The following is a 26,251-nucleotide window of genomic DNA, read 5'->3' as shown; positions in this document are numbered from 1 at the left end:
TACTCTAACTCAAACTGGGCCCTGAGCTTGCCGAGTAATATATACTCTGAACATCCTGGCCTGTAAACTGCTTTGGGGGCCAATAGGGTTTGAAAAATGAAATAAGGAATATATTTAATGAATGCTATTGTCCTGGTGTAAAACATCAGTCCACTCTGTGAGCATCCCTTACTCCCTAAGGGAGCAAAAAACACCCACAGGAGGCGGAGTCCAGGCTGCTTGAGGAAAGGGGGCATGGCAGCTGAGGCTCTGATAACAGCTGCATGCCCCTGGACTCCGCATTCATTCCCACTCCCCGATGGTGGCCCTTCAGATCCCATCATGCGGTGCGCTATGTAACCGTGAGATCTGTCAGCCGCTCATCCCGGGCACGTGGAGCTGCGATGACGCAGCAGCCTGAACACATGGGTGTGTTGGTGCTGATGAACGGGGGTCTGTCTGTGAAAGTGTCTTTGTGTGCGTGTACGTCAAGGCCAATAAGCCCCCAATATGGTGTTGCCCACAACCACGGTGTCTGAATTGTACTAAACCCGGAGGGCTAAGGAATTAGTGGGAAAGATTAGCTAAATGTGGTTAGATTCCTTAATACTATAGTATAGAAGATTACTTAATGTATGGGCATTGACTTTAATTTCCCAGAGCCTTCCTTTCTTTGCCCACATCTGCTTACAAGGATCCAGAAAATCAGAGCCCAACACAACGTGGGGAAGGCCCTATCCTGGCTGAAATTGTCTCACATTTTCCTTCCCACGACTCTTCACTTGGGAACCTACTACAGTATTCTAGCTTAGTTTCTTTTGCATACCAAAGCACTTGCTCAGATTGGTCTGTTTGTCAATGAAGACTTTAGCAGAGATAACATTTCCAAAAGGCATGAACATCTGCAGAATGTCCTGGTCTCCAAATTCCTGTGGAAGGTGGTAAATAAAGAGGTTTGCCCCCTCTGGACCTAAGGAGGAAAAAAAAAGTCAGAGTAAGGTATCCCTTGAGTCTTAGTTTCCAAAGTCCCTTCTTAGGAATACTTTAACAACAGGTAGGCTAAGCATTTAGCTTTCTCCCCTACAAAGAACAAACAAACAGATGGATAAATGTCAAGTGCTGGAGTGCCTTTCAGGAAAGCAATCATCCTTCAGATTTTCCTGATTTCCAAAGATGCTGGTTACGAATGGCTTCCTTTCCACTGACAGACAGTCTTCTGTGAGTCACAGGTACTACTGCCCCTTGGCATGCATTTCAGTCACCTCTTCATGGGGCTGAAGGTGACAGTGGGCAGAATGGGGACAGATAATCTTGGCATGGGTTTTTCTTGGGTGGCCATATTTTCTCAGGTACGGACAGGCTCTGAGAAGGAAAAAAGGGTGCTCTGTGCATTCTAAGAAAATTGTAACAATTGAGAATAATGGATGTAGCAGTAATGCTGCTGAGATTTCTCTATCATCTGCCTAGTTTTCCAGCCAGTTTTGATTTGCCAAATCTCTTAACACACAGTCTAATAATCATCTTTATTAGAAATGACTGGCAATGAGTCAAGGCAAGGAAAGAGGGTAGCCTGAGTCTCATGACTTTGAGAGGAATGACTCTCCTGGGCGTTAGCCTTGGAGATGAGTGCAGTGGACGTAGAAGCTGGGCAAAGACCGAGGAAGCCAAGCTCTGCCTGTCCACCTATCCTTTCCCAGTAAACACAGGCAGCAAGGGCAGGATGGAGAACTTGGCCCCACTGGCTGGAGAGGTGCGTGCTCCTTGGCTCCCCTCGCTTTTCCTCTCCTGACCCTCCCCCACCCATATGAGCACCATTTGAAAGTTAGTTAAAAGCAGCACAAAAGGGCATAAATATGAGCTGAGGGAGATGAGGGCTGGCTGTTTCTTGGGCGTTCCAGGCATGGAGTCTTCCAAGGAGGGGCGCTCACAGAACTGGTGAGGCGACTTCTGCAGCGGGTCAGGAATCCTCACCTGGCCTTCACAGGAGAGGAACAGGCCTGCCTGCCCAACTAGGCAACCCCAGGGGATAGCTGCACTGGGGTCCCTAGATGTGGGAAGGGTGTCTGTGTGGCGTGAAGAAAACTAAAATGAGGATAAAAAGAACTTTGTAAAAATGTCAAACCAAGCTTCTTCCCCTGCCTCCACAAAATACATCACAAGAAAGTATCCTAATGATTGGGACTTTACACAAAGAAAACTTCTTGAGGCAAACTATGGAAGCCACAGAGATGAAGTCTTCCGATTTCTCATTTAAAAGTGTGTCTTCATGACTACTGTAACTTTCCATATTGCTGCCCATTTCCTTGGATATATCCGTATTCTAGGGCATGGGAAGGAGTCTATTTTAAAGGGACACAATTGCAGGGGGGCCTTGGGTCCCCAGATGTTTTCTGGTTTTAAGGGAATCAAAATTGAACATGAAAAGATGCAAAACCTAAAACACTGGAAAGGGATGTTCTGAGCGCTGCTGTGTGTGCGCATCCTGGGTGATATGTCTGATGATCAGATTTGGTGCTACCAGCTTTCATGTTCCTACTGCACAAAAGATCCAAATGCACAAATGAGAGTTATTGGGCCCAGTTTGAACTGTGAAGTACATCTCACCTCCTGAAGCCAGGGAGAAAATACAGTTTCAATGCACATGACAGATGACTGGGTATGCCTGAGTAATCCTAGCTTTCTAGAATGTTGCTCATGCTGAATTTGTCTATGCCCAACAGAGAGACCAAGGAAACAGACCAGTAAACACACACAAGTAGGTTTTGTCCTTTTGCTCCTGATATTCCCAAGAAAAAATGTCAGCAGCATCTCTTGACATAGATCCCCCAATTTTTCCATTACCAAGAAACAGTTTGGTTTTGTATATGCCCCGAGTTTTTAATATTAAAATGAAAAAAAAAAGATTTCATATGGAAAACCTCCCTTGTACGCAACTAAGGTGGCTGAGATGAAGAGGAAAAAACAAAACACCTTTTTAAAAAATGGGATTCTACCTGTGTCATTTCTCTTCCTCTAGAAGTGGGAAACACCTGTTTACAAGTCACCCCTTCATCAGATTTCTCCCGGTGCACGTTACTGTCACTTGTTAGACTCTCTGTTACACTCACTACTGGTCCTGGCTGTTGGGGTGTTCATGTTTTCTCTCTCTCACAGGGCACTTGATCTGGCATAAAGAACTGGGGACGTTTGTAGGAACAAAGCTGTACGAGTCCACCAGCGTCCCCATTCCTCACGGGACTCGCCTCCTGCAGGTAATAGACAGAGGCGGGCCGTCAGAGGCTCACTTCCTGTCTGGGGAAAAAACACACCAGGTCTGGCAACCTCGGACAGAACTGTGGAGTAGAAAATCTGGAATTCATTATTATTATTATTATTATTTTTGCTCTGCCTGGCATCATTTGCTTTTAAAATTATGTTTTATTTAAACTAATATGAAGATGGTTTAAATTTCTTGAGCACATATTAACTGGGTGAGAAAGGGATCAGAAGAGAGGTATGACAAGGTAGGAGATGATTCCAAAGAAAAACTGAACAAATCAAAGACCCGAAAGCATGCTACTGAAAACCCGCACTCTTAAATCAGGAGTGGGCAATGGTTATTTTGGGCAATTTTACCTTAATCTCAGAAGGGGAATTACTGTGCTAAGCAGTAACCCCTCAAACTCCAGGCGAGGAAGTTCAGGGCAGTGGGCTCAGGTGAAACCTCAGAAACATGTTGTTTCAGGGCCCAGACTTCATCCCTAAACTGCTCTATACTTTACTGGAAGGCCCTGCTCTGTAATGGAGAGGTGACTACCATGTGGGGAACTGGCCTTCTGGCCTCTGTGTGATGATATCATCATCCTACAAGGCCCTGCTCTCTGCCCTCATTTGTCACCATGGTACTCAGACCACAGAGAAAAGGAACACACTCGGGCCTTTCTTTGGGAAGACAAGTGATGTTTATGATGTAGGGTCTCTTTCACAAGCCTGGGGAACCAGTTGTCTGAACATCTGTGCATGTTTCAAAAGCCTACCACAATAGTCACAGCTAAGAGTAAAGAGAAAGTTGAAATAATGAAAAGTAACTTAGACTTTCATATCTTTTTCATTTTAAAAGTGATATCCATGTTTTTTATACAAAGAAAAAACCTTTTCCTTCCTTTAAAAAAAAAAAAGCAACCGGTGTTCTCTTAAAACCCACTTCAGACAAAGCAGTTTGGAACTATGGGGTGAGGGTAAAAGAGAAGGGAAGGAAACTTCAAAAAATCTCCCTTAGTGCTTCTCTATTCTAGCTTTTTATCCCATATCTAAACAAGTCAGAAAAAAATATCATTTAGCAGATTTTGCTCTAAAGGAGCTTCAATTAAGGAGGAATGACCAATGATCCTTATTTGGTCTTACTCATGAACCATTTCATAATTAGCTTTAATTTATTCTTAGCATTAACTTCCTGGAGTTTATTTTGCTTTACTGGCAGAGAAGCAAGGCAACTGATCACTTACTTGCTTTCCCTGAAGACCCCCAGTTAAACAAAGACCAAGGCAATCCTCACCATGGATTTTATCATTCACCTGAAAACCATCATCTACTGAGAGCCAGCCACACACTCATAGGATGTGTGGACTCCAAAACCCTGGCAAACACAGGACAGAGAGTGTTTCACCCACAGAAGCCTGTGGCCATCCATCCCCTTCCACCAACAAGTAGTTTCTGTGTAAGGGGAAAAGGTGATGGTCTGTGCTGACTTGCGAGAGGGAGGTCCTGGGAATTTTTTACAGGTAGCAACTATGAAGTAGTTTATGGGAAATTAATAGTTTATAGAACTTAATTACGGGAGGGGGTGAGCAGTGAGAGGATATTTGGGGATTGCAAGAAAGGCGATCAACTTTCCTGGACTTAGATCTGCAGAGATGCCATAACCCTTCAGAAGATGTAGCTAGGGGAAATAATTAAAACCATTTATTTATTTATCTACAAAGCCAGAGTGATACATAAATATACAATGGACAAGAACTTCATCTGAAGAGATCGATGAAAAATTAAATTAGAAGGTAACTGTAAGACCAAATGAGAAAGATTGAAATAAATCGGTTTTTGCTTTTGTTTGAGAGAGAGGGGTATGTCTGTGTTCCCCGAATGGAGTGCAGTGGCTAGTCACAGGCATGACCATGGCTCACTGCAGCCTCAGCTCCTGGGCTCAAGCGATCCTCCCATCTCAACCTGCCAAGTAACTGGGACTACAGGTGTATGGCACCATGCCCAGCTTTCAGGGTTTTTTTTTTTTTTTTTTAAAACATGAATAACAAAACAACTGCTTTCTGTTATGACATGGGTTCAGTTCAATTTGATACCTTCTAACCGTGCTCTAGAGGCCAGTGCTGCCTGTTGGGCTGGGCCCTGCCTGGGGCCAAGGGTGGCACCTACCTTCCTTCTGGCTGCCCGCAGCGCTCTGCTGCTGCAGCAGGCTCTGGCTGTACAGAGTGGGCAGCGCGGCGGCTGCGTACTGCTGAATTCCTGAGTAGGCCTGGGTGAGGGCGTCCATGGTGCCAGCCGTGCCATTCGTCAAGCCTGTGGCGCCAAGTCCTCCATTCAGAGCCGCCATACCTGAGAGCATTTGAGCAACTTTACAAAAAACCCAACAATAGAGAAGAGAAACAGCACTTATTCATTAGTGCTTTCCAAAGGAAGTTAGAGAATCATTTAGACACAGTACAACAGCAAGTACATGCAGCTAGCACACAATGACACCGACAGGAAACTTAAAAATGAAACCATGAAGAAATAAATCATGATAATGGGGGAAAATGACCTAAGCCATGAGAACCCTCACTCCCTAGGCCAGTGATCCAAATGCACTGTGGCACGAGTTAGACGAGACAGCTCAATGCCATGCAGCGTGCTACTGGCAAGTACCATTGTTATCTTTTGGAAGTAAAAGCCTTTTGCTTCTGGGAGCTTAGGAGCATGTAAAAAAAAAAAAAAACCTTAGTAGCAGAGGCCTGTAATGTCTGTACACTGAAATCCATTTACTGGGCTCTTTGAGGAACTATGGGATGGCTTGCAGGGCTGAGGAGGAAAGGATGAAATAAAACTTTTTTCCCTTAGGCCATGTGATGAGGAAATGGTGGAGAGGACAAGTTCTGTACTCTTGGAACCAGTGGACCTGCAGTTTGAGGAGTTACAGTGTGGGAAAATGGGCTCTCTAAACAGCTGAATGATGATGTCAGGGACTAGGACCTTAGGAATAAGTAGCCTGGCTGATGAAGAATTGAGGCACAGAAGCAATGTGGACCCTTCCCACAGTCGCAGAGAGCTGAAGCTACTCGTTCGGTATCAAAGTGGTGCAGTCTTCAGCAGCAAATAGTTATTCTGTGCGTGCACGCATGCACACATGCCCAAGTGACAACTGGGGTTTTGGCCACTGAAAGAGCACCAGGTCATGTTTTTCAGTCAGCCGGAGACAGAGGCGTGTCTATGGGCTGGACCTTGGCTATCACCTGATGGGAACGGGATGGTGGCCAGTAGACTCGATTTCTCCCCTTGTATGCTGGCTGCTCTTTGGCTCTACTGGGGTGGCTGACTGTCACATTTTCCCTGAATACTGAGTCAAAGCAAGCAACACTTTACAGAGTGCTAACTTTCTTATCAACTCAGGAAACGGAAACGGTGACATCACAATTGCCTCTGAGTCCCTTTATGATCACAGTTCTTTAAGAAAAGATCTGTTTCTTAGAAGAGCTTACTGAAAACATTAATGAAAATCTCAATGAAAGTAGGGCTATTGATTGGAGACACGAAAACAGCAAGGGTGGCTAACTGAAAAAATAGGTAAGAAGTCTAATGAGAATGGAGGGCAGCTAAGGTAAGGCTGCCTGGAAACACCAGGGAATCTGGCAGCAGAGTGACCTCCACACCCCCAGCAATGCTACTGCCCTAACAGAGCAGGTGGGGAATGTTCTGTTTACTCCACTTGTGCTTCTATTTGGCTAACTTTGCCTCTTCAATTAAAAGGACATGTGTAAGATATGAATTAGGCCATGGCTTAACAGTGGAGGACTCTCATTGTGCCTCACCTCAGGTATTCCTGTGCTTTTCAGAACAGACACCGAGCAGGGGTGGCGAGGTGAGTGTGAATGGCGTGAAAATGGAGTGGCAGCCTCCTGAGTGCAGGCTCAGCTCAGAGGTGTTGCCAGCTGAGGCCCTGCTGTGTCTGCTTTTGTTTCTTATTATGAAGGGGTCTATCTATTAATGATAATGTTTTCTTTGGGTCATGCAAGTAAGTGCTGTCCAAAGAACTTGGATGTAGACTGTCCTAATTACTCTAAATGATCCCTCAGACACCAGCAAATCACAGCCACCTCCCTGCCACTGTGCTTCCCCTCTGTCCTTGTTACTATGGCCACCAGAGGGCTGGAGAGTCATTTTTCTCTTCCTCCAGTGATCTTATTTCATCCTCACCTCCCGCTATTTATTTGTGTGATGCAAAGGAACTTTCGTGTTTTTTGAGATAGGTGAGAGGGTTATGTACAATAACTTGGGAAGGGCCAGACACTGCTGATAAATTCTGTTGGTCTCACTTTGGCCAGGCTGTTAACGGGTGCTGTGGATTACAGGCGATCACGCTCTGGGCACAGTCCTCTGGAAATGCAGATGCCTGTGTGGAGGAAATTGTGGCGGGAGAGGAGCGGCGACTCGCTGCTGTGCTTGGATCTCAAGGCATGAGATTCTGGGTGTGCCTCGCAGCCTGTGGAGCCACATGGGGCCTTGCTGCCAGACGAGGACGGGCTGAAGACAGCAGCTCCTCTTCAGTGGACGCCTCCAAGTTCCCATGGAGGGGTGGGGAGATGCCTTGTCTGTTGAGGGTGGGACTTTTCAGGCCCTGTCATGTGAGACCCACGGGGGCTCCTTCCTGCGATTTGCAGCCTCCACAACTCGGCTTCTCCAGAGTGCCAGATACACAGGTGGCATTTTATGGCAGTGGTCACTGGGACCCAACTCCCTTCTCTGTACACAGCTGTTTTTTTAATTTCCAGGTCAGAAAAATTATCCTCCTACTTTGAACTCTTTTTCTCCCTTTTGCCAAAAATGTTTTTCTCTTACAATGCAGAAGCAGAACGCAGCTCCTGCTCCTGAAATACTGGATGGATGGGTGTTTCAGAGGGTATTGTGAGGCTTGGAGCTCCAGCCAGTGACATTCCAGCCACACCCTTCTCTCCTGGCTCCACTTCACAGAGGCTGCTGTGTCTCTGGACTACACCTCAGAGCTAATCTGCTTTCTGGAAGGGTCGTGTTTATTTCTGCTGGTGCTGTGCATGTAGGAGACAGCTGTGGCCAGCCCTATCTTCCTGGGGAGGTGGCAGAGGCGGTACCATGAGCAAGGGATGCAGATGCTTAAGGGGGGACCAGTCAGGGGACATGGGAAGGGTTTGGCCTCTCCAGCCAGGGGCTCGCCGCCTCCGTGGTATAAATATCCATGTGAACAAAATAGTTCTAACAAGTACCAGCATACTGAGAATATTTTAAACCACAACTATCGTGGAAAATCTGGGAGGGTGGTTCCTAGGTCCAGGGTGGAAAAGTAGCTGAAAACCTGGTAGGGTTTGAAGAACAATCAGAGGCGGCTTTCCACTTCTGAGAACAGTTCCTGTGAGTCACCTGATGTTGTTCTAGATTAATTCTATCAGTGTTGGTCAACCCGGCTGCGGGTACTTGATTTCCTCTAAAAGCTCTGGATAACAGAAGCAGAGCTGTGAAGACAGTTAAGTTGAATAAAATGCTTCCATTTAAAAGAATAGGGCTTTTCCTTGAAATGGCCCAATGGATCGACCATTTCCTTTCATTTATTATTATCATCTCCATTCCCATGCATGCTATTTAGACAAGGAAGGCTGGAAGCAAGTGACAGGTGTGGCAGTGTGCAGCAGCAAGGCCTCTGCACCTGGCCCGTCGGGAGGGCCGGTACGCAGCCTGACTACTGAGTGCCTTCTGCCTTATTCCTCTCCAGAGACGCTCAACTTACAACAGAGACCCAGGAGCTGGGAGATGACTGAATGTGTTACATGACACAGAAGGACTAACCCATAAACATGAGCGTGAATGTCTTTTGTTGGGGGACTAAGGAGATGACATTGAAAAGGAGAATCACAAGCCAAGTGCCATAAGCAGACCACATTCCCTGCAAGCTGCCCTGCTAGGCTTTGTCCCAAATCAAAGAAAAAGGGAGAATGTCTTAATATTCTCACAGATTTGTAACCACTTCACTGGGGTAAGTTTTCCTTTGTATACATGACAGATTATCCTTCTAAGCTGCAAGCTGATAAATGAGAAGCTAAGTATAAAATATCTAGAACTAAGGTAGATGAAGATGTCTATATGTGCACTGGGTGTCACTTGTATACCGGCCTGTGTTATTAAGGGCACAAAGGTTGTGTGGGGCTGTGTAAACTATAGATATTAGGAATACAGATTAAAACAGTAATTTCACAATGCAAGTAGTGCCAAGCCACGAAAATATGCCTGGAGCATCTTTTCTCTACTTCACAGAAAATATTTCCATAGACACTTTTCACCAGGCATCTGCAGCTGGTTTTTTTTTAAAGACAATTTTAAGCACTATATGATAAGCCATTTGGAAGCCATTGGAAGTATGCAATAAAACAAGGAAAAATAAGATGCCACTTGACATATACTGAAACACATAAAATCAGATACAGACTCTTGGGTGGAAAAAGTATGTTCTTCACCTTAGTTCAGATGTTAACATATAAAACATGCTCAGGGAACCCTGAAAAAATCCAGAGGTGAACACTCTGATGGTCAATCACATGTGTTCCTTTCCTCTTCCTGATCTGGATGATTCTTACATTTTTAGGGAGCTATACTGTTTGTTGGCCCTTTGACTCATCAATGTATCAGGGAATAAAAAGGATATCAAACTCAAACAGTTTAATTGAGCTACTTGTCTACTGACCAAAAACTTCGTTTTTTGGGAGAGGTGCTGGGCTCTTGGCAGGAAAGAGGGTAAAATGTCGGCTCTTGTGAGTCATCTACCTGCTTTCTTGCCGACCGCTGTGTCAGTGGGTAAGAGTTGGCTCTATTCAGAAAACCTGAATACTCTCCATATGGAAACAGATAATGGCTGCTGCAGTGGGGTGGGATCCACAGCAGTGCTATGGAAGCTGCCGTCAGCTATTTGAGAAGCTGACTCTGTCCAGGTAACCACTGCTTGACGACTTTCTTTAGGAATTATCCAGTGGAACCGGTGGCATAATCATCTCTGTTGAGAAGGAATGGTCTGAAAGAGCATCTCTATCTTGGAAGGTTTTCTGTTGATAATTTAGAGGCAAGCAGCAAATATTAGCTCGAGGTCAATGCTGGAGATTGTAAAACAGCTCTGCATTAGTAACACTTTCCAATCACAAGGAAAGTATTTTCATTTGTGCCTGGTTTTGGGTTTAATTATTTTCTTGGTTCATACTATCTAGTAGGGGTTATTTGAAATGACAAACTTTCTTCGTTTTCTATGAACTATACAGACTTATATTAACCCAATGGCAAAGAATTTTAAAAAGCAAAACAATTTAAACCTGTTGTCCTTGCCAGAAGCAAAATGTGTATCACACAAGACCCCACACAAGAACTACTCATGGTTTCTCTGCCATTCAACACAGCCCCTCTCCAGTCCCTGACGAGAACAATGGGAAAATCTCAGCAATGCAGAGCAGAGCAGCGTGGACAGGGCAGGAGGCGGACGAGAGGACACACACACACACCAGTCATGAGCACGTGCTGAGGAGGACAACCATTCCCACTGGCCTGTTACTCTGCAGACCAAGGACAGGCAGGCGGTCAAATCAAAGTCCTTGTTTTAGGGGAACTAGGTCCTGGGGCAAGAGAAGCAGCATGAGGGGATGTGTGCGAGCACACGCGTCCTCGACCTAGGTGAAGGACAAGGTCAGAACGAGGAGCTGTACCGGAAATGGGGGTCAAGGCAGTGAGGCTCCTACTTGGCTGCTGGAAAAGTCAAGGCCGGAGGCGGTTCTAACTGGAATAAAACATTGAGGCCGCGGCGCGGCTACCACTTCACGGGCTCCATGCTAGTCACGAGCCATCCCATTTGGAAGGTATGGTCAGCTAGAGCTCGGTCCACGTTTTTGCTTTTCCCAAAAGGTGTACTAAATACAAAGATGTACTAAAACCTGAAAAATGTCCTAATTCTAAAAATGATTTATCAGGATTATACAAGTTAATTTTCATTTGGATAAATTTTAGGTTCATTTTCTACCAAGTCCAGTGCAAGGTATTCTGAGCCTTTATAGTATGAAATTACTGGGATTATTTTGCTTTAAAGAAGTATACTGCCTGGTCACCCTTTAAAAACAGTCCACTTATTGAACCATGGCTTAAAATAGGGCAACAACTGTCACAGACTCCTTTATTAAAAATGAGAATGGGCAGGTGCCTGGGCTGCATGGTAGCTAACTGGGCTCCCGTATCAGCAGCTCTGTTGGCTGTCATGGATCTGCTGGGCCTTGGCTACTCTCAGGCAACCAGGAGGTCCGAAACGGAGGGACAGGGAAATTACATGTCCCTGCTGCGGGCTGAGGATCAGTTTCCCCAGGACAGGAACCCACACCGAGCATGAATCTAAAACAGGACTTATCCTCTGGCCGGCACACCGCTCCCCCACCAACCGAGAATGACAGGAGTGGGTGGGCTGTGGAGGACAGAACCTGGAGTTCTCTAGTGAGTCCATCCGTGTGTTTCGGAAACAAGTACAATTTTCCAAGTGATTTGCCTCCAGCCTATTTCAACCTGCCACAGCTAAATGATGTCCCTCTGGATGGTCACTGATGTAGAGTGACCCATACCTGTGGGTGCTTAATAAAGATTCTGATCATGTCACTTCCGGCAGTGGCTCCTCTCCCCTCAGTTCCATTTCCTTCTTTCCAAGGCCTAATTTTCTCCCCTGTTTAATTGTCATGAATCTTTAGACTTTGGAGCTGGAGGCTACCTTTAAGAATCATCTGACCCAGAACTTTCCATTCTCAAATGGAGACTCCCAAGCCCAGAGAGGGAGCAGCGTCTGCCTGACTTCCCACAGCTGCCTGGCAGCAGAGCTGGGTTCAGGCTTCCAGCCTTCCAGTCCATTAACTTTTCCCATTGTAACACCCTGCCTCACAGGACAGAACCGACCGAAACGAAACGAAACCAAACCAAACCAAACGCCTGGAAACCTGAAAAGAGCTGCCAGCCACAGAACCCCGTGGATGAGGACACGCGCTGTGCTACACACTGAAGAGAATCGGGGGGTGGAGAGTGGTCGGGGATTTTCTGAGGCAAAACGAGTGTAGACAGCTTTTGCCTATCAAAGCATGCGCTCCTCCATCCCAAGTTTTAGTTCTCCCTGTGGCATATCCTTTTTCGGGTCATGTCTGGCTGACCACTTTCTGTGGAGAATTTGGGGGAAGGCTGTCCACCAGAGCAGCAAATACTCACTGTTGATGGTACCTGCTAGTGCATTAATATTATTCAGTCCAACAGTGGCTCCAGCCAGTCCTTGCAGAGTCCCAAGAGAGGTCAAGGAGTTCATGGCTGCACCAGCAGTGGAGTTGGGGGTTGAAGCAGCCACTGAAAAACAAAAGGAAAACAGAGGCAAGGGGAGAAAAGACATGAGGTGAGTGAGAACCAAGAAGACTGGAAATCCTTCTGTCATCATCTCAGTGGACGAAGCTGAGGAGCCGTTGCTTGTGGCTTTGGGTGAAGGACATGTGGGATTGTACTTGTGGCAATTTTGACAGATTTGGTGATTAAAAAAATCATCATAGCACTGTTCTGCCAATACTGCAAACACACTCACTGCTGGATGGTGGGGAAATCTGCGAATGGGAGGCCTGCCCAGCCAGGTTTAGACATAACGAAGTAGACAATCAATCATTCTTTGGCTTCATTATTGGATAGTATCTTGCTTAGTTCTTTTTTTAAATTTTTTTTTAAGCCTATGGGCATGAGTAAGATGGGCCTTTATGTTTCCTTCTTGTACTGTCTTTAGTTTTGCTACCAAGGTTTTGCTAACCTCATACAATGACTGGGAGAGTGTTCCTATTTTTCTGTTCTCTGGAATAGACTGTGTAAGATTAAAATTAATTGTCATTTAAGTGTGTGGTAGCACTTGCCAGTAAAATGTTCTGGACTTTGTATTTCTTCATGGGAATATTTTGAAATAGTGATTACATTTTCCTAATAGGATGACTGAACTTTTTGTTCTTGAATCTGTTTTACTAAGTTGCTGCTTTCTAGAAATTGCTGTATTTTGTTTTCAACTATATATTGGTATAAAGTTATTCACAGTATCTTCAATAAACTTTTAAAATGGAAAACACTTAAATGTAAGACATTTCTTGGCCTGCCTGATCTGTCAGTTACTGGAAGAAGCATGTGAACATCTGTCATTCCAACTCCATGTAAACATGCTTATTTTTGGAAATGTATCTTGAAGGTATGTTTCTATGCAAGAGGTTACTACTTGCATAGATTTGGAAATTATCCTATCTTCTGGTGAAGTAAACCTTTTTGGGGCAACCTTTTTGTTTCTAATTTTTCCTTGAAGTCTGTTTTGTATGATGTTTGGTGTAAGAAAGCACCAGCTTTTTTGGGTTTTTGCATTGGATATGTTTTGCCATCTTTTTACTTATCTGTTTATATTTTGGCTACATCTCTAATATATAGACAGGTTTAAAAACAACACAGCCTGATAATTTAAGTCTTTTAATAAGGGCATTTAGATTTTGTCCTATTTGTTCTGCTAATATTACATTTTTTTCTCTCCTTTCTGGCTGTCCTTTGAGACAGAGGCTCACTCTGTCACCCAAGCTGGAGTGCAATGGCACGATCTTGGCTCACTGCAACCTCCGCCTCCCAGGTTCAAGTGATTCTCCTGCCTCAGCCTCCTGAGTAACTGGGACTACAGGCGCCTGCCACCATGACTGGCTAATTTTTGTATTTTTATTAGAGACGGGGTTTTACCATGTTGGCCAGGATGGCCTCGATCTCTTGACCTCGTGATCCGCCCGCCTTGGCCTCCCAAAGTGCTGGGATTAGAGGTGTGAGCCACCAAGCCGGCCAGGTTTGTCTTTCAATTCCATTTCCCCTCTCTACTACTTTGGAAGTCATGCATAGTATTTCTACTCGTTCATATATGGTCATAAAAACTCTAAGTCAAGATCTTTAACTTATGAAAATCAAAGTTAGTTACTTATCTTTGCTCTTTGCCAGAACAATTCAAGGATCTGAGAATACTTTAAGGCAGAAGAGCCCCCTCTGAACCCAGGTGTGGGATATTCATGTAGTCATGCATTTTACTTGTAGCCTGGTTTTCAGTTTTTTATTCAGTACTTCATTATTATTCTTTATACCATGTATTTAGATTTGCCCACATATTTACCACTTCCTTTGCTTATTATTCATTCTTCTTTCATCTGGGTTATTGATCCTTTAGTTTGAAGTTATATCCAATACAGCTTTGTGAGGGTCTATTGGTGAAAAAGTCTTTTAGCTTTGGTTTGTGTGAAAATTACATCTTTGTCCTAGTTCATGAAATATTTCTTTCCCAGATATTCGAGACTGACAGGTTTTTCCAAGCACATTTTACGGCCTTCTGACTTCCATTATTACTGTTGAGAGGTCAGGTACTGAGATGTTTGTGTTTCTTGGAGGGTGGTTTTTCTCTCTGTTTTAAAGATCTTCTCCTTGTCTTTGGTGTTCTGCATTTATCACTATGGTGCTTCCAAGTTTAGACTGATTTTTATTTTCCCTGCTTGGAATTCATCTGGATCCCTGAATATGTGGATTTTTGTTTCTACCTTTTATCAGTTCTGAAAAGTTCTTGGTTATTAGCTGCTCTTATATTGACTTTCCCCCATTCTCCTTCTCCTTTCCACTAGGAATTTAGCTAGACCTAAGTTAGATCTATTCCATGTCACTTAACCTCTCATGTTCTGTTTCTCGGTTGGGCATCATCTCCAAAATCTGTGTTCCAGCTCACTACATTCTCTTTCAATTGTATGTAATGTTCTGTTAAACTTACATCTCCAAATTTTACAATTATATTTTTTCATTTCTAGAATGTTATCAACATGCTTGGTCGTTTTTCATAATCAGTTGCTTTTTCACTTTTCAAAGTCTTTTAATATGTAAAAACATATTAGCTATATTTCCTTTCTGTTGTATGCTAATAATGCTAATATCTGAGGTCTAATAATGGTGGTGTCTAATAACGTCCCTGCTATTTCTCACTCTTGGTGCTTGGTTTACTTGTATTTTTTGTGGGTTTTTTTTGGTTGTGAGCTTAACTAAACTATCTTGGAACTTTATTTCTAGGAATAATTTGAGGCCTGCGTTGAAGATGGGTTCTTTCACAAGACGACTTACATTTGATTCTACAGGGTGCTGGAGGAAACTACAAGCTGGGGATACTTTAACTTCATGGCTTAGGATTTTTGGCCACTCAGATACAATCAAATTGGCTGGTAAACTCACGTGAGGGATGGTTTATTGTTATGAATTCTCAGAGGGAAATTCCCCTGGCCTTACCCAGCACTATGTTTTGAGATAGTCAGTTTTCCTTGTAGTTTTCTAGGGGGGAGTACTTTTTGTTCATTTTTACACTGAGAGGTTAGCCTTCTGAGGTTTCAGGCTCGTATGGGGAGGGTCTCCTATTAGATACCACACAGGAGCCTTGGACTTTCTTGTATTCCTTATGGTTGGGAAAGCTGTGCGAACAGGTATTAGAATTTATTCGGTTCACCAAATATCCTTAAGGGGAAAGCCACCTTCAATATGCTACCCCTTCGCTGAGTTTCTTCTTTCACTTAATCATTGATTTATGAGTATTCTTTGCTAATTGACTAGTTATTGATGTCATTAAAAATATTTTTAAAAATCTTACTATACATTTTAGGGTTTTTCCCGGTGGGAGGGTCTTTCCAGTAATCTAGTCTGCCTGCCAGAAATAGAAGTCTCTCCTATTTGGGGTATTTTCTAGGGACTGCATCTGATGTCAGTCTACATGTAATAGTCCTTGCCAGATTGCTGTGCTAGTAAGTAGCATGTTAAAAACTATCCCTCGTACATGTTTGAATTCTAAACCAGCGAAAAAGGCCTGAACATTTTCACAAAATTTTAGGGTACCCCAGGGAAGTACTTCGAAAATAAGGATATCCGTGGGCCCTCTTTCCAGTGAAACAACTACAACAGATAATAAAAACCAACCACTTAAAGTCTCTGGAAATTGTCCTAAGTATATAGATGAAGAAATATTTTTCTCAAGATTTATCAAATCTCAGTAAGAACAACAAGAATCCGTGGCAAGTGTGCTACAACCCACAACCTGCTCCCTTCCCTGGTACAAATCCCCTCCTCTGAAGCTCAGCATAAAAGAAGCTCTACCCTGGGTAGGTATGGCCAAGAAGATGGAGCTCCCTCTTCCCATAGCTCCAAATACACAGGGTTATGGTGTCTCCCAGGGAGGGGAACACTACCAACATTGACAATTCACAGCTCCCAACTCTGTGGCAGAAGCTCTATTCTAGACCAAGAAGCGGAGGGGTCCCTACCTCAGCCCAGCCTTTACTCATGGAGTGGAAGCTCTATGCTAGGCATAGCATTCTGAGAGTACTGGGTCCCATTCACCCCATCTCACTCACTGGGTGGAGGTTTTATGCTGGGAGAGGCAAAGAGAGAAGACCAGGTGCTCCTATGCTCACACAGCACCCTTCCTGTAGACCAGAGGTGTCATTCACAGAAAAGCAGGCCACTGTCCCTGCACCACCTCCAGAGCAGGGAGAGATAGGTCACAAGAACAAAGGGCTCTGTAACTTTCCCTAAGGATAACTAATTATTTGGAACAGAGTATAGGAAAGTTCAAGCCTAAGGCACTGTCAGAAACAAGAGAAATTTTGTTGGTGCACAATTAAGAGTAGGCAGTAGCTCCGTGATGGCAAAGTAGACCAGCTGAAAGCTTAGCAGAGAGGGCAGGGAAAGGGACAGCCAGAAAGAGTCCTCCTGGGATCAGAGCAGGCCTCAAGGACTGGCTGAAAGAGCACCCCTATGAAACGGCCCAGCCGCAATCAGAGCAGACTGTGGGGACAATCAATCAGAGCAGACTGTTGGGACAATTTATGCTCCAGGGCCAAAAATAATAGCGCAAACAACTGAAGATTAGTGGAGGCTAACAGCTGAAAGTGAAAACAACAGAGATACAACAGCCAGGAACTTAACAGAGATCAGGCAAAGAGGCAGTGAAAGGGAGCTGTCTGGAAGAATTTTGTAATTTAACAAAGGAAAAATAGGAATGTCACTCATAGCTCAAGGCTGTGGCCTCTGAGAAGTGACAGCAGAGGCACAGTGCAGGGGAATGGACTTCACTGAATTATTCTTGCTAAATCAGTAAGGAAATAAACACAAATGAGAAGCCAGTGAGGAAGGGGTGATGTGCAGTGGGTAAGGAGGATTAGCACCCAGAAGTGCTGTAACATCTACAATGTCCCGTTGTTAACAGAAAGCTATGATACATGCACAGGAACAAGAACATGCAATCCATACACAGGAAAAAGACAGCAGACAACAGAAACTGTGCATAAGAGGGCCCAGATGTTAGACTTAGTGGACAAAGACATGAAAGCAGCTACTATAAATATGATGACAATCTAAAAAATCATGCCTAAAGGATTAAACATATAATGTTTCATCAAATAAAGAATGTCAACAAAAAGGCTGAAATTATAAAAAGAAAAAAATGGAAATTCTTTTTTGCATTTTACAGAGTAAATTTCCTTCAACATTCATAAATCAACACAGTACATGCAAGTAAGTAGGACAGAGGCCATTGGCAATTCTAAGAAAATCATACTGCCTAGCATGTGATAGACATCTACTAGGCAAATGGCAGCATTTTAAAATTTAACTTTCAGTAGGAAAGTGATGGAAATAAAAATTAGCCTAGACAGTTCACCATACAAAAGCAATTTTAAATGAGGGTAACTCCAGTGAAGTAATCGGCAAAATACCTATACAACTTTAATAAATAAATGTGACCTGAATTGAAATGACAAGTTTTAATGGGCGATATGTAATTTACTTGTGTCCTGATTAAAAAAATGGAAATTCTGGGGCTGAAAAGTAAATACCAAAATGAAAAATTCACCATAGGGCTCCACAGTTGGTTTGAGTTGGCAGAAGAATGAGTGAACTTGAAGATATATTGATAGAGATTTTACAATCTAAAGGACAGAAAGAAAAAAGAATGCAGAAATGAACAGAGCCTCACAGAAATATGGTACACCATTAAGCACACTAACACACATGTAAAGTATGTAATGCATGTACCAAAGATAAAGACCAGAAAAAAAATTTCAAGAGATAATGGCTGATAATTTCCCAAATCTGATGAAAGACCATAATCCACACATGCAAGGAAATAAACTCCAAGCAGGATAAATGGAAAGAAATCTATACCCTGGCGCATGACAGAAATACGTTGAAAGTTTAAGAGAAAATCTTGAATGGAGCAAGAGAAAAATGATTCATCATGGATCCCAGTAAGATTAACAGCTGACTTCTCAGCGGAAACAATGGACGAGAAGTTAGTAAGATGACATATTCAAAGTGCTAAAAAGAAAAAACCTATTAACTCAGAATCTTATATCCAGCAAAACACAAGACACAAAACACAAGACAGGCTGTTACTCTTCCTCTCTGCAGCTTGCACTGTGCAGAACGTCATCTTACAGCACAGACCTCACCAGTCTCCCCACCTTTTTGCACTGTAACTGAGGATGGTCACCTGCCTGCCTCTGTGGTGAGCAGGGGAAGGATCATGGTGTTTGGCTGGCATGGGGCATCACTGAGAAAGGCAGGAAAAAGGGTCCTAGCTCAGCCCCATTGCTACTGAAAAATGAAACTACAGCTCTTAATAAAGAACACAACTCTATAGTTTCATCAGCTCTTTTCAGTGGAATCTTAAAACACAAAAAAACTGGAGGCAAAATGGGGTTTCATTAAGCCTGCCTTGGACTCAATCTGTTCCCTCATCTCCCCAACCTTCTGCTTCATTGTGTTTAAACGGAGGAAGAAGAAGGGCACTGAATTCACCGGGTTGTTGTAAAGATTAAATAATCTACGTAATGAATTTGGCACTGTATTTGGCACCATTTTTAGATCATCAGTTACTAGGCAGAGGTTGAACAGAACAGACAAAATGAAATAGGATCTATTTTATGAAACAATGAAAGCAGGTTAACACTTTTCTCCATTTTCATTTAAACATTTCCAGCTGTTGATGACTGCACAGCCACTGATCTGGCTTCTGCTGGAGGACCTTCTTCCACCTTGCAGGAAATCACGGGAGGGCCCTGTATGCCAGGCTGTAACCTTTCTCTTCCTATGATGTCCACGCTGTGAACTGCTGGCCCAGAGATGCCGCCTGCTGTGCCCCCATCCAGCTGCATCCAGAGTAGTGCCTGTCAGAGCCCGCTTCTACAGAGTGCTTCACCCTGGGGCAAGGGAGAAGAGGTGCTGGAGGACACCAGGCCTGGCTGATCTTGTGCTTAGGGATGACTTCTCAAATCCTTCAAGTCTCCAACGTGGGTCTGCAAACAGGTGTGTTGACGCCACACACTGCTCTCATGTGGATGACTCCCGATGGTGATGCCAAACAGTGAGTTGGATAGAGAACTCCTTGGGCACAGACACGCGCATTGCCTATGAGCACGGGGGAAGCCTAGCTCAGGGGGCCATAGGAGAGGTGCAGGTGGCCCCTTTTGTTATTGATGACAATGAATCGATATGCAAATTAGGTCTCTCTACACCCTGGCTTCCTATTTAAAAACTGGGAGGCTGGCTATAGTGAACTGGACGTAATTTCTCACTTCTTACTACGCTGTTCTTAGACGGTCCCAGTAGAAAGTTGGGGAGAAGGTGAAGAAAAGGAAGGAGAAGAATCAAGCATGAGACTAAGAAAAATTAACTAGATGACTTGCCTTAAAGTGGAAAGACTCCCTGTGCACTCTACATCATCAGACAATACTTTGAAAATTCACCCCAACTGGCATCTCAGTTGTAAGAGGATAGTTTTATTGCACATCTAGCCACCTTTAAGAACCTTTTGAATGTTAACAAAATCTATTTAAAGCATAAGAAAAACTCCAATTTGTCACACAGCCAACCTTGATCAAGTACCTAAAGACTGACCGTTCAGCAGATGCACAATTTAGAAAGAGGTCCTAGACAGAGACACATGCAGTGCCACCAACACCCAGACTCTCCATTTCTGTGCTGGCAGACTGGCAAGATGCTGCCTCGGACAGCCAACTGCATTCTTCCCACCTCAAATTCCTTCAGTCTGTGCTGAGAACTGTACTCTACGCTTTCTCACTTACAAGTTTTACAAAATGCCAAAGGAGCATCTCAGGAGAGGTGTGGTCTATCAATGTTGGCTCATAATCTCCCAGAAACCTCTTCAAGCAGAGGCTGCACCATCCAAGCAGGAGGAGGCAGAACAAAGCCAAGAGGATCCCAAACGGAGGCTGCAAAGTGCACTTCACCTTGCTTGCACAGTGGCTGCAATAATTTGTATACGTCACATTTTAAGCCTGTTTTACCACTGGTTAAAACTTATTAATCAGGCGACGGACATTCAGGCCAGCTGGCTTGCCAGGAAAGAAAATGGTCGAGCAGGCAAGGATGGCCACGGTTTTATCAGCTCACGTGGCAGACAAAGTCTGTGGCCTTTTGTGAAAACTGTTTGTGGGGCAGGGTGGGGTGTGGAGAACAGGAAAAGTGACGTGGTCCAGAGACCCCGATGGTGAGGATATGCCCACCTTGGCCTGGCCACAGAAGTTCTTTGCTTGTTTGACCAGATAAGCTCACTGTTGCAAAACTACAAATTGAGTAATCCCAAACACTAATCCCAACTGAGGGGATGGGATGAGTTCCTTCTCCTTAGAGCTGTGCTAGGTCTGGGATGAACACTACACCCAGAAGAGATTCTTGTCTTAGGTTAACACTGTAGGTCAGAGACGTAGTGCCTAGGTCATTAGGTGCTAGAAGATCACCGGGAATAACTCCCGTATAGTATCTCCAACAGAGCTGAGAGCTGGACCCAACCACTGCAGGGCCTTCCTTCTCTTCCTAATCCCACCGACAATAACAGGTAATAGGACATCTTTCAGACGGATCTTTTACTGCAGGTGGGATCCTCCCAGGCAAACTGTGAACTAGACTGGGTCTTTCCTGCACTTGAAAGATGAGGAAGCAGAGGCCCAGAGTGTTGAAGGGACTGGCCCCAGTGTACCCGTGAGGGATGCAGGATGGGTGCCAGCACCCAGGTGTGGGCATGAGGACTCCACAAGGAGGCCAATGGCCTTTGCCACTTAGGGATACAGCAGTTGTGGAGGAAGGGCTGTTTGGAAGCTCTCTCAAACCAACCCAAGTAAATTTCCAGAGAGGCAAGGACCTGAGCTCCACTTTCCAGGAAAAAGTTCTTTTCTCTGCCATGTGGATAACCTGGACCACCTCCCCCTAGCCCCTCACCAGCCTTGGATTTCCTGTGGGAGGAGGGGTGACTAATCAGACTGGTAGAACTGGGAAGGACCTGTATCCATTGGCCCAGGGCTGGGGGAGGGGCACCGAGTTGAACCAGAAGATGCCAGTGTGTGTTTGACAAAGGCATTCCTGTTCTCTCTTCTCTCTGTTCAAACAGCACCATTCCTGGATAGGTAAATGAAGCTTATATGGGGCCTAAGGGCTATGTTTGGAGAGGGAGCTAAGAATTACTATTATGTTCTCTGTTCACCCCCCAGCCAACCCAAGACATCCATGTCCTGATTCCTGGAACCTGTGAATATGTTAGGTTACACGGCAAAGAGAAATTAAAATTGTACATGGAATGTGCTATGGTTTCAATGTGTGTTCCCCAAATTCCATGTGCTGGAAACTTTATCCCCAATGTGGCAGGGCCTTTAAGAGGTGATTGGATCATGAGGGCTCTGCCCTCATGAATGGATTAATCCATTCATGAATTAATGGGTTAAGGAATAACAGGAGTGGAAGTAGGGCTTTATAAGAAGAGGAAGAGTGTCCTGAGCAAGCATGTTGGCACACTCAGCCCCCGGCCATGTGATACCCCGCACTGCCTCAGGACTGCAGAGTCCCCACCAGCAAGAAGGCCCTCACCAGATGCACTGCTTTGACCTGGGACTTCTCAGTCTCCAGAGCTGTAAGAAATAATTCCTCTTTAAAATAAATTACTTTCAGGTACTGTTATAAGCCACAGAAAATGGACTAGGAAAGTTGCTGATCAGCAGAACTTGAGGTGGGGGAGATTATTGTGGATGGTCTGCGTGGGTTCTTGTAAATGGAAGACGGAATCAAAAGAGAAAAATTCAGAGACGGCAGCATGAGGACTTGCTGGCTCTGAAGATGGAGGAAGGGGCCATGAGCCAAGTAACGTTGGTGACCTGCAGAAGCCGGGAAAGGAAATGGATTTACCCGAGAGCCTCCAGAAGGAACACGCCCTGCTGACACCTTGACCCTAGCCCAGTGAGTCTGCTGGGTTCCTCATCTACAGAACTGCAACATAATAAATGTGTTGTTTTAAGCCATGAGGTTGGTGGTAATTTGTCATCTCAGCAACAGGAAACATTCTCCAGCTCCACCATACTGGGAATAAAGCTAACAGTGAGCACAGCTAAGGTGTGAGTGCTTGCCACGTGCTGCTCATTGCCGAAAGCACGTCACACGCCTTAGGCCATTAAGTCCTTTACAGTTATCCTGTGAAGTGAAGTGGCGTGCGGAAGGTTGCACAACTCTCAGTGGCAGAGCCAGAACTTAAACCCCGGGGTCTGGCTGCAGAGAGTCAGCATTATGTTGATGTGGAAGTCAAGATTCTATTTTGCCTCTTCCATCTATCTAGTGGCTACTGCAGACATTTACTTATGGAAGCAGTGAACTTGCACTCACTCAGATTTGCCTTTAATTTTTTGGCTCTGTCCCTTCCAGTCTGTAAGACCTTAGGCCATCTACTCCATTCAGCTGAGGCTTAGTGTTTATCCATGAAATGGGAGTAACACGCACTGCCTCTGCGGATGGGCGTGGCAATCCAAGAAGGCGGCACTGATGTCTGATACACAGCGGGTGATCAATAAACGTGTGTTCAGTCGATATCTGAAGGAGGAGAATCTGGGTATTCTGTCCTCAAAAGAGGAACTGCATCTTTACACTTCATTTTAAAGCACTTGCCATGAAGATTCAACATCTTCCTCCCCAGAGTGGTGACTGGATGGATGATGACTAATTTTTCAGCCTTTCTCATTAGTCTGGTCATTGGGAAGGTCAGTCTGTGTGTATAGTTTTGAGAGTGTCCCGAGAAGGGTGACCAGACATGAAAGTTGAGTTGAAAGAGAGTGAGCTGATAAGAGTAAAATTGAGCCTAGAGAGGCGAGGGACTAAGGCAAGAAACAGTCTTAGGTCTTGACGTGGGAAAGATATTCTTTGCAGCTCAAGAGATCAAAATTAGGATCAGTGGGTGGAAGCTGTTCAGAGGCAGATTTTAGTTTGATACAGAGGAGAGCCGGCTAGGGAAGAGAAGTCTTCCGCTGCGCCGCCTCCGAGGCACTCGAGTCCCTGTTTGTGGGGTGAGAAAGCAGATGCCTCCGACATGTATCAAGGGGTTTCTGTAGACCCTGAGGCTAGGCTTGATGGCCACAAGGTCCAAAAAGCCAACTTCTGAAAAGCTGTTATTGTTGTGCCAAACACACACTGGCTTCATCTCCTGACAGAGAGGACTCTGCGAAGGCAGGATTCTAATGCTTCCAGGCAGAACTCTGGTGAAGGCTCCAACTTCCACTGCCCGCAGCACAACAGAACAATGTGAAAATCCCATGTCAATTTAGAGACCCAAGAACAAAGGATCGACATAAATATATCAAGCCCCATTAAACTTAAAATGGAAACAGCTTTTACTTTCTCTCCCAGGGAAACCTATACAGCAGCTGCCACACCAAGCACACCCGACTCAATCCTAAATGACCAGATCACAGAGAAAGTCACCAAGAAAAAGACCACAGTTGTGTGGTGTCAAGTCCCTCTGGCCTGCGGATGCTCTGTAGGCCATTTGGTCAGAGTTCTTGTCTGGGGAAGGCGGGCCCAATCCTGTCCTTTGGGGGCACTGTAGCCACAGACACATTTAATGGAGAAGGTCATTATTGTAAAGTTACAGCCTTGCACCTCCCGCATCTGCACCACCTGGGGCTCCCCTCACTCCCGCTGAGTCAGACACTCTGGTTGTGGGGCTTGGGCATCTGAGTTGAACCAACCCTCGGCGCTGCTTTTGCACGCAAACATTAGAGAGCCACGTGTGTCAGGACTGTCCAATGCTGTGCTGTCAAATTCCATCACGACTGGGTGAAAACTGGATTCTGAGGCATGAGAAGGTGAGGCTGCAGGGAGCGGGAAGGTTTGGTTTGTGACAGGAAAGGGCAACAGTCACTGGGCACCAAGGAACCCAGAGTCAAAAACTAGGTGAGAGTGGTAAGTTACGGTTCTGTTCTTCCAGAGGAAAAGAAACCCCACCAGAAGACAGCGTGTTGAAGAGCAGGGATTTGCTTGGCCGTTTCCCTAGAAACTATGAGAATGACTGGCGCAGCGGGCATTGAGCTGGCATCTGCTGAGCCGAGGAGGGGCAGGCGGTTCCAGCGAAGGTGGAGGCGGCGGAGCTGGGTGCCCTGTCTGGCTCTCTCCACATGAGGCCCACGGACAAGGGCCTCGCACTCTACCTCCCGCGGCCTAACTGGGGCTCCTCACGACATGGCTGAGCCTGTGGCTCCACCCAGAACCCTCAACAAACCATTTCCTTCTGCTTATGTGCCAGAGAAAATGGGAAGAGCTTCAGAAACAGAGTGGGTAAAGCCAGTTGCTGCCATGGTGCCACCGGGCCAGGGCCAGAGAACCCCTCCGTTCCTCTGATGCAGCTCAGAAGCAGGGCTGCCGAGGGCCACGCTGAGCTCCCAGGCTGCCACTCTGCACAGGCAGGAGCGGAGGCCCAGTCCAAGCCCATCCTGGAGAAGCCCACCTCCCCTCACCGGAGCGGGAGCGGGGTGGGGGAGTGCGGTGGGAGAGGGGGTGTGTGTGCGATAGGGGGGGAAGCGGGGGGAGGGGGTGAAGTGGGGGGGAGCGGGGTGGGGAGTGGGAGCAGGGCCCGCATAGGGGCTCCAGTGGGCTTCTTGTTCTGTGTAGAAGGTGGGATGGTGAACACGACTCTTGATTTGGGGTGAGGCTGCCTGCGGAGGAACTTGGGTATTCCTTCATCCTTCTAAAGATTCCAGATCCACCACGAAAGGGAGAAAAGCGGCAATGAGGGGCTTATCCATCTCTCACATTTGCCAGTTCTTTATTTAAAATATAATTCCCCTATGAATGTTCCCCTTCCCCCTTGTCTTGTCTCAGCGTATCTGCAGGGCATGTCTAGCGTTAAGTCTGTCCCAGAAACTAGCTTGCTTTCTAGGAACAAATGCATTAATGTTCTCATATTAACCCTACTTCCCACTTTTCCTGGATAGCAAAATACTTTTTTTTAAAGCTACAACAAAACAACACTAACAGAAGACAGCAAGAATTTGCCTTCGGTGCACTCATTAAACACTTTGCATAAAACAATTAGATAGTGAAAACACAGTGGCTTTGTGATTTAGGAAATAAAATCATTGTAAACACAGAGAAAATTGCCTGCATTGACCAAATATACTCAGGACACTGGAGGCCACGGTTGCCGTTTTGCCTCAAACGAGCTTGGATGCGGAATTCCAACTGCACAGGAAAAGATTGTAAGGAAGTAGGATAATTAAGCGATGACACAGGCATAATTAGCCAATCACAACTCTGGGGCATTAATATACTATGCCTCTCCTCCCATGAGGCCTAATTATTCCACAATAACCACACCTTTCATTTTAATTTAGTCCCTCAAAGACAGTTTAGGCAGGGAGGGGTGGGGTGACTGAGGAGGGGCGGGGTGATTGAGGAGGAGGAGGTAGGGTTGGAAAGTGACACCGGGCACTGCAGTGGTGAGGTGTGACCTCACACTCCCAACCTGGAAGAGGGCACCTTCCCCAGAGACGTTGGTGCCCCTCTCTTTTGCTGCCAGTTCCGCTTCCCAAGGAAGCTGATGCCACCTGGCTTGGTGCAGTGCTGGGCAAGAGTCATCACTACTGATTCTCAGGAAGACTGGGAAGAGGAA

The 26,251-nt window shown here is 45.3% G+C and overlaps 2 protein-coding genes across 31 annotated transcripts in view; one reads left to right on the top strand and one right to left on the bottom strand.

The window, feature by feature from the left end:
* LOC116469698 (putative uncharacterized protein CELF2-AS1) overlaps positions 1 to 19,589 on the top strand; it is a 37,768-nt gene extending 18,179 nt beyond the window's left edge. Inside the window, exons 2-4 of one of the 7 annotated variants that reach the window (XR_009211107.1) lie at positions 3,133 to 3,230; positions 7,548 to 9,226; positions 19,292 to 19,589. Coding sequence is in view for 2 of the 7 variants with exons in the window: in XM_058431517.1 (XP_058287500.1) it covers positions 6,914 to 7,084; positions 7,548 to 8,021 (645 nt within the window). In the remaining 5 variants the exon portion in view is untranslated. Of the gene's footprint in view, positions 1 to 3,132; positions 3,231 to 6,819; positions 7,085 to 7,547; positions 12,476 to 19,291 lie in introns of those variants that run through there. The other 6 variants (XR_009211101.1, XR_009211100.1, XR_009211106.1 and 3 more) reach the window with 6 other exon arrangements.
* The window catches only part of CELF2 (CUGBP Elav-like family member 2), an 872,815-nt gene that overhangs the window by 9,800 nt on the left and 836,764 nt on the right, over positions 1 to 26,251 (bottom strand). For 15 of the 24 annotated variants that reach the window (XM_032154967.2, XM_032152939.2, XM_058431478.1 and 12 more), the window contains 3 exons: positions 12,472 to 12,591; positions 5,386 to 5,583; positions 806 to 949 (listed from right to left, as the gene is read on the bottom strand). In XM_032154967.2, the coding sequence (XP_032010858.1) occupies positions 806 to 949; positions 5,386 to 5,583; positions 12,472 to 12,591 (462 nt within the window). Of the gene's footprint in view, positions 1 to 805; positions 950 to 5,385; positions 5,584 to 12,459; positions 12,592 to 26,251 lie in introns of all 24 variants that reach the window. The other 9 variants (XM_032153279.2, XM_032153817.2, XM_032153909.2 and 6 more) reach the window with 2 other exon arrangements.

The sequence above is a fragment of the Hylobates moloch genome, unplaced genomic scaffold (genome assembly GCF_009828535.3).
Source record: "Hylobates moloch isolate HMO894 unplaced genomic scaffold, HMol_V3 SCAFFOLD_2, whole genome shotgun sequence".
In the NCBI taxonomy this organism is placed as follows: Eukaryota; Metazoa; Chordata; class Mammalia; order Primates; family Hylobatidae; genus Hylobates; species Hylobates moloch.
The sequence above is the reverse complement of the archived record's forward strand: the minus strand, read 5'-3'. Positions and strand labels throughout refer to the sequence as shown.